This window comes from Athene noctua, chromosome 14, assembly GCF_965140245.1.
Source record: "Athene noctua chromosome 14, bAthNoc1.hap1.1, whole genome shotgun sequence".
Taxonomy (NCBI): Eukaryota; Metazoa; Chordata; class Aves; order Strigiformes; family Strigidae; genus Athene; species Athene noctua.
In genome coordinates, this window is record NC_134050.1 from 20,407,777 (window position 1) to 20,422,495 (window position 14,719).

General features: G+C 44.1%; 1 protein-coding gene across 3 annotated transcripts in view; it reads right to left on the bottom strand.

Moving 5' to 3' along the window:
* Positions 1-14,203, bottom strand: part of KMT5B (lysine methyltransferase 5B) — a 31,198-nt gene extending 16,995 nt beyond the window's left edge. Inside the window, exons 1-3 of one of the 3 annotated variants that reach the window (XM_074918289.1) lie at positions 13,595-14,203; positions 5,502-5,744; positions 4,550-4,697 (exon numbers count right to left, since the gene is read on the bottom strand). In XM_074918289.1, the coding sequence (XP_074774390.1) occupies positions 4,550-4,697; positions 5,502-5,661 (308 nt within the window). In that variant the 5' untranslated portion in view covers positions 5,662-5,744; positions 13,595-14,203. Of the gene's footprint in view, positions 1-4,549; positions 4,698-5,501; positions 5,745-13,594 lie in introns of those variants that run through there. The other 2 variants (XM_074918288.1, XM_074918291.1) reach the window with 2 other exon arrangements.
* Between the last annotated feature and the right edge of the window lie 516 nt (positions 14,204-14,719).

Sequence of the window (14,719 nt, forward strand, 5' to 3'; positions counted from 1 at the left end):
GCTGTTAAGCATTCAAGCACTGAAAATCATCTGCTTATTATAAGCAGAAACTATTTATTTATTTAATGTATGTTTTGTTTTTCCCTCTGCCTAAACCTGTAGTATGAGTATCTTAATTCAAAGCTAGTTATACAAAAATCACCTTGTTCTATGTTTGATCTCCAGTATCATTATCCAGAAAAACACCTATGTTCTTTAAAGGCCAAAGTTCAAAATTACATTTTTAATGAAGTAAGTAACCCCCGTTACTTAAATTTCTTGAACTGAAACTAGACACACAACAGTGTGGTCAAAACTCCAATACAGCCTAGAATAGATAGAATTTTCTTTGTAACAGCCATGTTAGTTCATTTCCCTTAATATGCTTAGCAAATAAATGCTTTTTTAAAATAAATGGGGGACACAAGAAAACCCCCAACATTTCCTTTCATTCCTATTCTGACAATCCACATAATAAGTTTCATTTAGCCATTACCATGACTAGAAGATGCAAGCCACTCCATCTTTTGGATAGAACACTCTTCAATGAAGTTAAACGTACAACTAGAAAAAACCGTATAAGAGTAAGGCGATGGGGCGCTGGTTTGTGGGGGGTGTGTTTTAGTTGTTTGGAGGGCTTTTGGTTGTGATTTTTTTTTTTTTTTAAATTCAAAACATTCAGCAGCAGCAAAACAGTTAGTTCCAATGTAATCACTGTGTGTGATTACACACAGTTAAGGAAGACAACCAGGAACAAGCTAAAGGACTTTACTGAATTAGGTTATCAGGAAAAATTAGAAAGAAAATAATGGAGAAACCAGATTGTACTCAAAAGCCAAACAAAAAGTAATTGTGGAAAGTACACAGACACTGAGGTCTGGAGAATGTAAAAGCTTCATTTTGAAAGAGGGTGTCACTACCTAAGAGCTGTGTACCTCTAATCCAGTGTCTCCACAGCGCCACAACACCACAGTTGATATAAAGCCATGCAACCTTATTTAGCAGAAACCATATAACTCATTCTACCTCCAAACCCTCTTCAAGATGAATACTGAGTCCTTTAACTACTATATTGAAATGAGCTAAGGGCAGAATAGATTCAGCACAGACCTCTGAATGCGAGCGACATGGAGCTGCTTTGCTTTTTTGTCTTCATTGCTCAACGGTGACTTTAAGGGAGAAGAGTGACATATACCCTGTCAAGTTCAGCAATGAGTGACAGTTTACACCAAGGCCAGCAACTGCTCTTGGTGCTGTGTTGAGAGAAAGCAGCTTCTGGTACATCATCCCTAAACATTTCATGTTTCCAATGGGAGACATGGAAATTCTTCAAGCTTGGTCCTTTAGTCTCACGTTATCAGACACCACCACCCGCACCACACGCCAGTTTGTAACTTCACTGAAAGCATCAATACAGAGTTAGGAAACACCCCTAGATTCTCCTAAACCAGACAACAATGCGTTCAACTTCCTAAACCACTGGTGAACTTAGAAAGACACTGGAACTGCTCTCAGTACTCCCTAGTATGCTATTAGTGCTTTAGAGAACGAGGAAACAACAGTGACTTAGTTAATGGCAGCAACATGATCAGGAGTCTGGTTTAAGACTTAAATACCAACACGTTCGTATGCAAGATAGTAAACAGTGGATTAGCCATTAAGGCACGAAGGCATGCAACTACAAGACTCAGTGCTCAGCCTAGGGAAAAGCATCTGAACCTAAGAGATGGTAAGGTAAGTAAGAATTCACTTGGCTTTTTACAAGTGTTAGTTTTAATCTCTACAGTGTTAGATAATCTTCAACCCAGGAAGTAATAGCTGGTAAAATCAGTTTTGTTTTTACAAAAAGGACACGCATGCAAGACTAAGTGAATCTTACAGACAGGATAGCCTTTGTCAGAAAAGAACAGGACCGATACAACAGGATTTGGACAAGCAGCAAGAAAATCTCTCAAACAGCTATACTTGGCAAGATTATACTTCATAACATATGGGCGGGGATTTTTTTATTAACTGCTGATCTGCTATTTTGTCGAGGTAAGAGCTACCAACTTGATGAAAGAATGACCACAGGGCCTGTGAAGAGGGCCAGAAGCTCTGAAAACAACCTGCTTTCTCTTGGAAATCCAAGAGGATGAAAAAAATGTTACTTCTGGGTAAAGCCACTAAAGACATTTCCAGAGCTACATTTTAAGCTGTCCATCAAATCCCTGATGACAAGAGGATCTTTCAGAGGAATACTGGACAAACTCACTAGATGATCTGACTGCAATCTTCTGAAAACTAGTCTTCAGCTTTTTCAGGTATTATTGACTTGACAGCTTACAGAGGTAACAGCCCATTTCCCAATGAGAGGGCATTCAGGAATTGCAGGACTTTATTTTTATGTGCCCTGGTAAAGTAAAGTACAACTTCAGTCAGGGTCATCAGCTTACGCTGGGCTGCTAGTTGCAAAAATACAAACCTCTTATGTGCTTCCAACAGCAAAGCAGAATGCTGGCACAGTCACTTCCACAGTATGTCTTCAAACAAATCGGAACAAGGGAACAGGAAATATTTGCTTGCCATCATAAATGGCTGTTTTATTTTAAGCACACCTCAATACCCAAACTACGTAACTAATATGACTTCATCACACCGAGGCAGAAGATGTCCAAACATAAGCCGTCAATCTTAATTTCTACTACCACCATGTATTTGGGTACTGGCATCTGGTATTTTGAAAACAGTCTAGTCTTTTAATATTTGCCCCCTCTCCCCCTGCCTTCCCTCAAAGCCATACAGTGACAATAAATCTCAGGAGCTCTAGAAAGACTATGGCTTACTACACGGAAAGAAGATCTAAGCATCACAGCTACAGTAACAAGTAGATGTCATCACTGTACTACAAAGGTAAACAAGAACTATGCTGACGCCTTTAATTCATTGCAACAATAGAAACTCTCTCAACAGGACTTTGTGAAAGAGGCAAGGAGATGTGTTTCTGGTAGAAGTTGTAAGCCTCACCTAAGTATTTCCCATAGTGCTCCAAGCTTATTAACTACTGTCCTTGAAGAGTGCCTGTTACTGTTCTCCAAGTCTGAGAAAGGAAGAAATACATGATGATAGCCTTTGTATAGTCTTTTGATTCAAAGTAGTTAAAAAAAAAGATTTCAGGTGTTGAAAACATATCAGCAGAAAACATTTATGAAAGTAGCTTCTCCAACTATTAAAAAATGAATACATCATTCCCTTAGCAAAAATCGTAAGAATTAACTACCTGTCCATAACCTGTGGACTACCATTCACACAACAAAATAAAAACCCTTTTGACCATATATATTTAGCTCGGTTAACCACTGGAAATACAAAGAAACTGCAAAATGAGCAGTAAGAGCATCTACCTAGACACAATGTCCTACTGTAACCAATAGCATGGAAGAAACAGGAAGAACTCAAGCATTCCTCTTAGAGATGGGATGTTGCACTCTCCAGCAAAAAAGAAAAATCTCTTCAGAGCAAGTCTTCACAGTTATTAGGACCACACTGCTGCAATTTCATCTGCAACTCACGCTGTCAGGTTATACCAGCAACTATTTCTGTTATGTGACAACACCAATTAATCTAACAGTCATTTCTGAAGCAACCAGCTCATTACATACATACAACACCTATTTAACTGATACTCTGGTTATGTGACCACGCTGCACAGGTAAACTGTTCTTTAAAAACAGCCACAGCAACAGTTTGAAGGGTTGAGCAGCCTGTTTCCCATGATGTGCTGCCTGGAAACCCCAGCTTTTATTATTGTACAATAATAAGCACACAATTCCTGCTCTTAGAAACATATTATTTGTATGTAACTTCTCCATTAAGCTAGGAACACAAATCTTGTATGCAAACAAAAGCTTAATAGAGATCTATAGAATATACTTATAATCAGCAGTATGTCTACAGAACAGGAAGAAGCAGGCAACAGCTAAACCCTAAGACCACACTGAATTTAGATCAGAAGCATTCAGACAGGTGTGTAATGGTACAGAAGTATGTGCAATTCTGGTAAGCACGAAATCAGTGTGCACATTAATTTATTTTATACAGACATGTCTGAGTAGCATTCCTTCAGTGCGGGTCTGCAACAACTTAAGATCAAGCAGCACCAATGCTGAAATGCTCAGGAACTATACCTTTGTGATATTATAAGAAAAAAGAAAGCCAGCACCCAGGCACATGAAATAAATAGAAAAGTAGAAATACTAACTTCTGTCTTTGAAATATTTCAAATATTTCAAATGACTGATGGTTTAAAACTTGTGATTGGTTAACTATTTAAGCTATGAAATAGTGTCTATTAACCATCTGTTCTATAGCATAAGCACGAGGGCTGAAAGAAAGACCTGGTAGCACTGCAAATGCACGCTGCCACAGAGCTCCGAGTTCCAGTGTCACATGCAACACTGTTTTAAAGGCAAAAGCTACTCACAAATTCCCATTTTTTCATACTTTGTAAACATGCAAGAAATTCCAGTTTTGCTCTGATTACATCAACTAAGAAGAGCGATTCTTTTCTAGAAAAATAAAGGCAAGTTACCTAGTATTCATTTTGTGTGTCTGAAAACCTAAATAAGGATCAAGAACCAAACTAGTTGCTAGGTCATCGTTTTCACACAGTTCCTTGGCAGACATTCCAGAGGAAGGCACATAACGACTCTGACCCTCAAATCCTGAAGCACCGCTACCTGCAAATAAGAGAGCATAAATTAGATAGCACTTAAGGAATGTAACAAAGCCCAGCTATGCTCAGGGACAGAGAGCCACAGCTTGGAGACAAAAAAAAATATAAAACAATTAAGGAAGATTATAACATATCTGAAGAAGCAGGAGCACAGTTAATTTTTCACTCTTGCTTTTGTCCATTTCTGTAGCAGCCAACAGAGAAGGTATTTTAGAACATATTTAATGGGTTTCTTCAAGCAATTTTTTCTTCTCTCTTCCCCATCCCAACTACAAGGATCTCTCTAGATTACACAGTTCAGTTGCACCTGCCTCTGAAATTTCTGACCTATAAACATGATGAAGCCACAAAAATTTCACACCTGAAAGGACTTATTCCAAATTTGTATTTAGTTGTTCATCCCAGACCAAGAGCAAAAACAAAAATTCATGTTCCTTAAAACTGTTTCATAATGACTATTGATATATGGAACTTCATTCAAAATGGGTTTTACTTCTACATGTGCATTCACTAAAAGTTGGGCTAGTCATTCTAATTATGTTATCCACTTCCAATCACATGAGGTCTCACTTAGTGCCAATCATATATACTTTACCAGTTCAAAATTAACCTACATCCAGTTATTCTCACTTAAGAGATTGATATTCCTGAAGCAAGTTAACACATCCAACAAATACAAACATAATTAGCACTTCTGATAATAGCTACATGCCGAATGCAGACCTCCTTCATGAATTGACAGAAGCCTGACTTGCAAACTGATAGATGAATCACATATAGTGCTCAGCCACATTAAACATGTACATACATCTGCTCGATCTTCTCTCGACTCCATTTTTGCCTGTCTTCGGATTCTCCTTTCCCGCATGCTGCAATTTGTTCTGATTCTGTGCATGGTCATTAGACGACTTGCTTCCACTTCTCCTGCCATTCACCACCATGTTCTTGGATTCTCCCAGCCACTTCATTCCCACAGACAATCTGACTCAGTTGCATTTAGTCACTTTTGAAAAGGCTTGGAGAAGTGGATGAATAATTTCAGTTCCAATTCCTATTGGAAGCAAAACAAACACAATCAGAACTTACTAGGAAACTGTTTCCAAGACACAGATTTTTAATAAAAAAGTTTTTTAAAAAAAGGGGGGCATAGGGGGAGATGGTGGTCTACATTTGCATTAGGAAGAAAGAAAAGGAATTTATTAGCACTAGTACAGGGAACTGTTGCAAGTACAGAGCTCCGCAGGTGAAGTGCTGACCTAGAACTTACAACCACATCTGGACGCAAAGACAGCATTCCAAAGCTGATAAAGTGCTAAGGATAATGCAATTTTAAGAGCTGGACTATGCACACACATATACATATATGTACTTATACAGGCACACATACACATGGGTGAATACACGCACAGCTCAGACTCCAAAAATGGACTATTTTCAAATACACACCGAATTAAGGTTTTATTTCCTAATAATTAAAATCTGTAACCTGTTCGGAACTCTACAGCAAAGGATAGCATATACAAACATCCTCCAAGAACTAAAGATGAACACAGTTAAAAAAAAAAAACAACCAACAACAAAAACCAAAACCCCAACCACAAAAATGAGACCATTTTTTGAACAGGGGGAAGATGTTATATCTTTATTTAAAAAACAGAGTTCAAAAACACCTCAATGATGATCTAGAGGACCCAGGCTACTATTTTTACTGTTCCATATAACCAAAAAATAGTCAAAACACACCTGGCTCAATAGGCCAGTGGGGTCACAAGTACAGCTGAAATTTTACAGTACATAAATGGTGGCCAGCAAAGCACATGCTAGTTTTTATCTGCAGCCTCAATGCCTTTTACATAAATAAGAAAGCTACTAATGCTTTTGTACACAGTTGCATCTCTCTACAACTTGCAGGAAAAAATCCAACAGTGATTTACACAATTATTTTACAATTGCATTTATGCATTAGTAATTAATTTACTTCATTTTAAGTCATCCTCCTCCCTACTGCTTCCTCATAAAGAAATAAATCATGCCTTTTCTTTTTACTGTAATTTTAAAAAGAGCATTAATGCTCTGCTCACAGCAGATAAGAGGCATCAAGTAACAGGCATTTCAATCTGGTGGAAGAACTTCGCAACAAAGTAACAGATGTTTTGAAATACCGTCTGCTGTAGAAACACTGCTTTTAATCAGTTAAGAGTAGCAAAATAAGGGATTTGTGTTAAGACACCTATGTGACCTAGCTACTTAAAGCTACAGCAATATTTATGGCCAGATGATTAGTAACTTGGTTACTTACAGAGATTCAGAAGATTGATGTATTAGAGAAAAACAGTAGTGGCAAGTGACTTTAGTGATGTATTGGCTCAAACATCTTACTAGAACTACCATCCAGAAATCTACAGATTTTAGAGCCTTTTACAGATTGTCACAGAAGGATATTCAGATTATCGACAAAGTGTAGCAGAATCATGCTGAGGAAAAGCTGCCTGAGCTACTGCCTCAAAAGAAAGTAAAAAAAATTGAGGTAAATTATCAGTGGACAAGGGATTTTCTTGCTGCCAGTGATAGAAGGGATTGGCTTTGACCTCAAGATTAAAAAGGTACACATGTCTGTTTTACTGGACCAGCAAGCTTTAACATAGCTCCGTAACAGAGCTGGAACCAAACAGTTTGACTACCAGGATACAGAAGTCACTCTGCGTACTGACAACATTCTTTAGGAAGTTACCAGATACAGCCTTCAGATTTGCTGGGGAAAACCCTTTTCATTGCATTTAGCTGTATGTAGAAACATCATTTTTACATACTACCTCCAAAAAACCCTTGGAAATCTTACAGCAAAACCTGTCCTAGACAATGCTGGGCTTTTTTTTCCTTCATAGAGCTTGCCTGGTAACATATATTTAAAAAAAAAAAAAAAAACACCAACAAAAATCTCCATAACAAAACCCCAAAACTTTATTGTTAAGCATCCCACCTGAACTTCTTTCAGAAGACAGCTACCCTGTGAAGATCTGCACTATCACATAAATACTTAAGGATAAATTAACTCTTAAACCTCCCTTTCTGCTTCTCAATCAATTTTACGGCTCTACATACTCTAATTAAACTCTGTTCCTCATTTTTGTACAAGTGGTAATAAAGATCATTAAAACAGAAACTACATCAAAGACTACCACTGAATTAAATCTTGGTCTCTTTGTAAACTAGGACTGAACCATACTCTGGCATGCTACAGTTCAAGAGCAGTACAGGCAAAGGAAGTATACCATGAAGTCCTATTGTAGATGAATGCTGGTATGGAACACTTGGGAGGAAAAATATTCAATATGGTAGAGTTTCAACTAACTGGTACAGTAGCTACACTTCCAGCTGGAAAAAGGCACACTCTGCACGAAGAAGGAAACTGATCTTTCCTTAAGTCCAGTTTGGGGAGGGTGAATACTACCTGTGTGAACACACTTCTGCCTAGCAAATACAGTGATGACTAGGAAAGTATGACAGCAAAGGTAAGAAGGAGCATGGACACAGAAGAAAAACCATACTAAGCATTAGGAAAAATACTTGCTTTTGCTGAAAAATATATTGATATAGACGATAACAGAAGTCCTCCCCAAACAAAATCAGAAGTCATTTAGTAAAGCCTAGCAAACATTCTTGTGAAAAATAATTTATTTGAGCCTAGCAGCCTAATGAGCAAGAAAACCTTTGTCTCCATCTACTGCTGCCTTTAATTTTCTAATGCCAGACAAACAACAAACTTGAAGACTGCACACGTGCTTCTTCAGCCTCTATTCCTTCTCCCAATACACAAATACTGCTATCAAAAGCCAGAACCAACAGACAGAATTCCTTTCTGAGTATCACAGCTCCCAGTGCCAACAGATAACCTAAAACAGAGCAAGAGATGCCCCACTCATCACCACCATGTGATCTTTAGATGTGAACTGCTCTCAATACCTTCTACACCAAACTCATGCTGACACGTCCTTTAGAGACGGAGAAAAGGAAGAGATTAATGCAGTCTTCCTATTCAAGAAAAAACCTGAATATACTTAAACATCCACATACTTAGAAATTCCTGTTAAAGGGCTCCGCCATGAAATAATGTATCATCACACATGGATCACTTATGACTTCAGGTTTATCTATACTGGTAAGTTTACCAGCACAGTTACAGTTTCCAACAGACCTTTCTGATTTCAAGGTAAATGTCCACATTGCTGTTTTAACCCTTTATAATGATACTACCTTTTACTATCACAGTAGTTTTACAGGCATATTTCCTCAAGTGTCAAAATATAGTTCAATTGCATTTGGCACCTCTCACTGAGGAATTCAGCATTTCATTACAATGGCACTCCCAAAAATGAAAACTCAAGCTTCATTTACCTGGTTCTACATTTATTAAACCTATTAATACACTTTCTGAGCATTATTTACATTTCAGTAACATTCAGAAGCACCAATCAACAACTGAAGCACAAACATGATTAATGCTGTCATGTCCTAAGATACTCACAAAGCCAGCTTTATCCAGATGTGTTTACCAGACTGATCAAACAGTATCACTCAGATTTATATCACATATGAAAAGCCTTAACCCTTTTATACTGGGAAGTGTAGTAAATCCCTATGAATCTGAGTAAAGAAATTCTGTGGCTGTTAAAATGGATCTCAAAAGCTGTCTGAGCTTCCCAGGTTTTGGGCTCTCATCTGTAAAATCTCTCAATTCAGAAAAGTTTTCTTGTGAGGGGGAAATAAAAAGCTGCACGAAACCAAATCAATCAAACCTTCAACCATACAAACACATACATCAGTAAGTAACCATAAGAAATTCAAGTATCATTTAGTTTAACCTTCAATAACACAGCTTTTGTATATGAATTTTTATTACTTAAAGGACAGGGACAGCTTCTAAACAGAGGCAGTGGATTTTGTTCATCCCTCTCCAGGACACAGGCAAAGACACCAGGATCAGGTTTCCTAACAGGCAGGGTCATCCTCCCCTTTCCCATGGTCTCCAGTACGCAGGCAATCAAAGGACCTCCTTCTAAAACACAGTTTATTTATTTTTTAAGAACTCAAACTTCTAAACCAGTTTTGGTGGGTTTTAGTTTATAAAAAAAACCCAAAAAAACAAAAACAATTATAGCTGCAGAAAAGTCTTCCTCAGACAGTGGCCTAAAGCAAATACAGGACACAAAACCAGAAGACCCAATGACCACAGCCTCAGCTTTTCTGGACAAATCAATGGTATCAAGAGAAGAGATACATGCTTCATTACTGATAGCTCTAAAAAAAAGCAACAGACCTTTGAATTTGGGATGCAGAGCAAAACTATGCAACCTGTTTCTCTACAGGACCACCAGGCTGTAGATGATTTCACTACAGCCACTTCATCTGGGTAACAACCCCACCCACTCCCTAAAAAGCATTCAAGCTTCTAAGAATATGAAAGACTGAGCAAAATCAAAGATGAATGAAAATTTGCAGAGCTTTAAGGAGTTATCCAAAACAGCCTAAAACCTTATTTCGGTTACTGTTTTTGACAGCTCACACAAGTACCATTAAGCCAGAGAGGAAAGGGTGGTACAGAATGATTCTGGGTCACAGACGGAGTGAAGCAGTGTCACTTTAAACATGAACCTAATGTTCACCTAATGTTCTGTATTACACTACAAATTATTACTGATGATACTAAAACACAGCAAAACCAGGCATGGAACAGAGGTCTTTGCAGCCACAGAAGGTGACAAAAAAAGAAGGTATTTGGGAGTTTACTTTTCCACAATCTCTGTAGTCAAGGTTGTATCTTAAGGAAAGGTCAGGTGATCCCACAGGACTTCAGAATATTCTGGAGTTGAGGCTGTAGTTCCTCAACAGGACAAAAGCTATCCAGGAAGGGCTACTTCAGTCCCACCCCTGCAGATGATTATTTTAGCCACCTGATTTCACACCCACTTTTGACTTTCTTTGCCCCTGGGATGAACCAGTTCTGTAAATTAAGCCACCAGCCAAAAAAGAAATTTTTTTAAATTGTTTTTTGAGTGTTTCTTTCAAGCTAGTTCATTCTCTGAATAAGATCGGTGCAGAACTGGACATGGGCTAACAGCAGCACGTGGGAGGCTGTACAACTGTGTCAAAACTCACGCAGGTCAGTTCAAACTGCTGCAGAAGCGCAGCCCAGGGTGCAGGCTGGTGAGAGCGCACACAGATCCCAAAGTGACCCAAACCCAGGCTTCAATCCCCCATCAATAGCTCAGTGTGTACATTCCCATTTTCTCTTGTGCCAGTTCTTTTGCAGACACGTGATTTTCGTGTGTCAATGTGGATACTAATCCAAGTACAGTACAGGCACAGAAGCAGTAGTGTACCAGCGCAAATGCGGGGCAGAGAGGGAACACGCATACAGAAGTGCTTCAGCAGCTCCTTCCCCTTCTCTACCCCCTGCCTCCCTTCCTCCACTATGTGCCGTCCCAGGATGAAGCTCAACAACCGGCTGAGCAAAGTACCTTAAAGCCTGCACAATCCCCCCCACCTCACTGCAGCAACTCCCGTGTTCAGCAGACTTTCAGAGACAATCCACAAGCTCAGTGCTTCCAGGGGAGGGAGAACCTCCTCCCTCTCCCTTGCCACATAAACATTTCCACCAATTCTGGAGCTCAGTGGACCTCTACATAATGCAATTTAACCTCATTAACCCAACCGGGTGGGGGGGGAGCAGGTAATTTTCTGCTGGTTGTGAAGAGCAGGTTTAGCAAAGGATCCAAGGAGCGCTAGAGCAAGTGAGAATGTACTGGAGGAGTGGCAGCAGGAGCCCTGCAAGGGGAAGGAGAAGTGTCTGCACTTGCAACAGTTTGGCTATGGGACTTACACAGGTTCAGCTGAACCCAGCAGCTCAGGGCAGCCCCACCACGGCTGGCACAAACAACACTACAGCTCAGTGAAGACTTCAGCGTAACGCCAGAAGCAGCGCTGCAGCCCCCTCGCCTGCTTGTGCCCACTTCCATGCCACCCTCCCCCTGTGCCACCAAAACAACTGCAGAGCCAGAAAACTCTGAACCTCGCTGGCTTGAGCCACGGTACGAGAGGATGTTACAGGAGGAGGGGGGGGGGGGGGGGGGGGGCATGGACGGGACACAAGGTCAGGGACGGGGTCAGAAGCACTTAAACTGGGACTGCTCCCAAATGCTTTGCATTCTCAAACCACAGCTCTGCATTCACCGGTTAGCGGCAGAACATTATACCTAAGTGATACCTTACACTTACTATGTTAATTTGGGCAACTGTCCGTTGCATTAAAGCACAATGCTGTTCGAAGTGAAACGAACACTGGGAATTGTAGTCCTGCAATAGGATAGTGCTAACAGAGCAAACAAGTATTCAAGAACCCAGTTCAGTCCTGTTACTGAGTGCACAAGGATACATCATTCCACTTATTTAATATGAAATGCACTAAGTAATTGCTTTAAAGTAAGTCTTATTTTCCAGCTTGCAAACCCAAATGGGTATAAAGCAGAGATGTCTGTATGTGTCTATCTGGCTCTAATAACAAGATAGCATGATAAAAAAAAAATCCCATTTTTTCAATCAATTAAGTCTTGATTTTCTCACACAGCGTTACTTGCAAGGAAGGCGGCTTAAAGAATTCACGACAAAGTTCCTTTTTAATGAAAACAGAAGAGTATGCATCCATAGCTAGAGTGACCAGATTATGGGCACAGGACATGACTGTGTGAACTTATTCTATAACACATTTTAACCTAATTGATTAAAACCTCATGCTATGGATTTATAGTTTCACTCTTAAACACTCTGATCAGATTGCCATCTCATATGTGCCGCCCTGTGCCGAACTCGACTCACCAGAAGACTACACCACGTTATATACTTAAGGTTCTCACAGTGCCAACAAAACAGCACGTGCTCTCTCTCGCCCCCCATCTTTACTTTTTTTCAGAGAGCAACGCGTCGGAGATAATTTGACTTTAAAGTTTCAGATGTAAACGCTAGACAAAGATGGGCTTTACCCCTTCCTTAAAAGCGTATACTCCGCAATGAAGGAAAAAAAAAAAAAAAAAAAAAAATCACACCCCCCCCCCGCCGATGTCAGGCGTTCCGATCTAACTGCAGCGAGCTCAGCGCCCGGAGGGGTCACTCAGAACAGACCTTCTGAAAGCCAAGCGGTCCGAACCCGGGTTAAAACCCCGGCTAGGGCTCACGGGGGCAAAGCCGTGCCCTGGGGACCACTGCCCAACCACCCGAGCGCCGCCAACTGCCAAGGGCCCAGCACCTTCCTCCCCGAGCTGCCCCCACGCCTCCCCTAGCTGAAACCACCAGCGCAAACCCCAGCGACACGCCGAGGGGGAGCGGGGCCGGGCCGGGCCGGGCGGCGCCTCCGCGGCCCCGTGCTGCCCCCTAGGGCTCAGCGCCCGCCGGCGCCGCCACCAGGCCCGGCCCCGCCACGGCCCCCCGCCTCCCCCGGCCCTCAGGTGCGGCGGGGAGGCGGCCCCGCCGGCGGACGCCCCTCTCTCTCCGAGCGGCGGCGGGTGGTGCCCCCCCCCCACCCCTCCCGCCTTCCCCGCAACCTCCCCGGAGCGCGGGGGCCGTCTGTCAGCGCCGCCCAAAGCCGCCCTCGCCCTGCCCGAGGCGGCGGGGGACGCCGGCGGCACCGCACGCTGCCCCCCCCCCCCTTCCCTCGGCCGGCGGCACCGGGCACCCTTCCCCACGGCCCCCCGGGTGCGGGGCACAGCCCCGGGCGCCGCCGCCTCACCGCCCGCTGACAGGCTGCCCTGGCGCCTCCCACGCGCGGGACACCCTGCTCGCGAGGCCCACGCGAGTCGCGACCCCCCCACAAAGACACACACCCCCCCACCGCCCCCTCCCCTCTCTCACCTCCCGGCTGCTCTCCGCGCTGGGTCTCTGGCCGCCGCCGGCGCTGCCCCAGCCGCCACTGGGGGAAAATGAATCATCAAAGGGAATGGAGCGAGCGGAAAAAAAGGGGAGGAAGGAGGGGGGGAGAGAAGACTGAGAGAGGGAGGGGCGGAGGGGGGGAGGAAAATTAAGGAAGGGGAGGAAAAGAGAAAAAAAAAAAAGCAGCGATAGTGATAAAAAATAATTCCGAGTGGGGGGAGGAAAAAAATGGCGGATTAAAATCCAAGATGGCGGCGCCGAGGGACGAGCTGTACAGGGGGGAGGCGACGGGGGAAGCCGCCTGGAGATCCCTCCGCCGAGCCCCGCGAGAAAGAGTCCCCCGGGCTCCCTCGCAGAGACCCCGAGGGGCGGCGGCGAGGACCGGCCGCCGCTGCCGCCGCTTCCTCCTCCTCCTTTCCCTTCTTCTCTAAGGGGAGCCCCCTTTCCGCCGGCCTGCCGAGCCACGCGGGCCGCCGCGCCCCGAAGTTTCTTCTTCCTCCCCGGCGAAGACCCACGACCTCCTCGCCCCGTCCGGGGAGACGCTGCCCGCCCCTGCGCTCCCGGCGGCGGAGGGACACGGCGGCCGGGCGCTGCCTTACGCGCGCCGCCGCGGAAGGATACACCGCTCGAAAGGAAACGCCGCCGCCCCCCCCCCTCCCTAAGCCTGCGCCGCTCCCCGCCTCCTCCCGCCGGCGCCGCTCACACCGGCGGGCGCAGAGGCCGCCCGCCGCCCTCCGCGCCTCGCCCGCGGAGGAGGGACAGCGAGGGCCGCGGCTCCCATGACCGCTCGGCGCGGCGCTGCGCCGCGGCGGAGGGATTTCGCGAAGAAGAAAACAAGGCCCGGGCCGCCCCGCGGCTCCGCCGCCCGGCCGTGTGTACGGGAAGAAGTCCCGGCCGGCTCGCGCGGCGGCTAGATCCCTCCGCCCGGTGCTGCCCTTTAAATGCGAGGGACTCCCCGCCGCGGGGGCGCGCGCCTGCCGGGCTCCTTCCGCGGGCCGGGCCGGGCCCCTTCCGCCCGTGGGAGGCTCCGCTCCGCCGGAGGGAGCGGCGGCCGCGGGGTCAGCGCCTCGGCCAGCTCCCGGCCTGCGGCACCTGCTCCCCCCACCG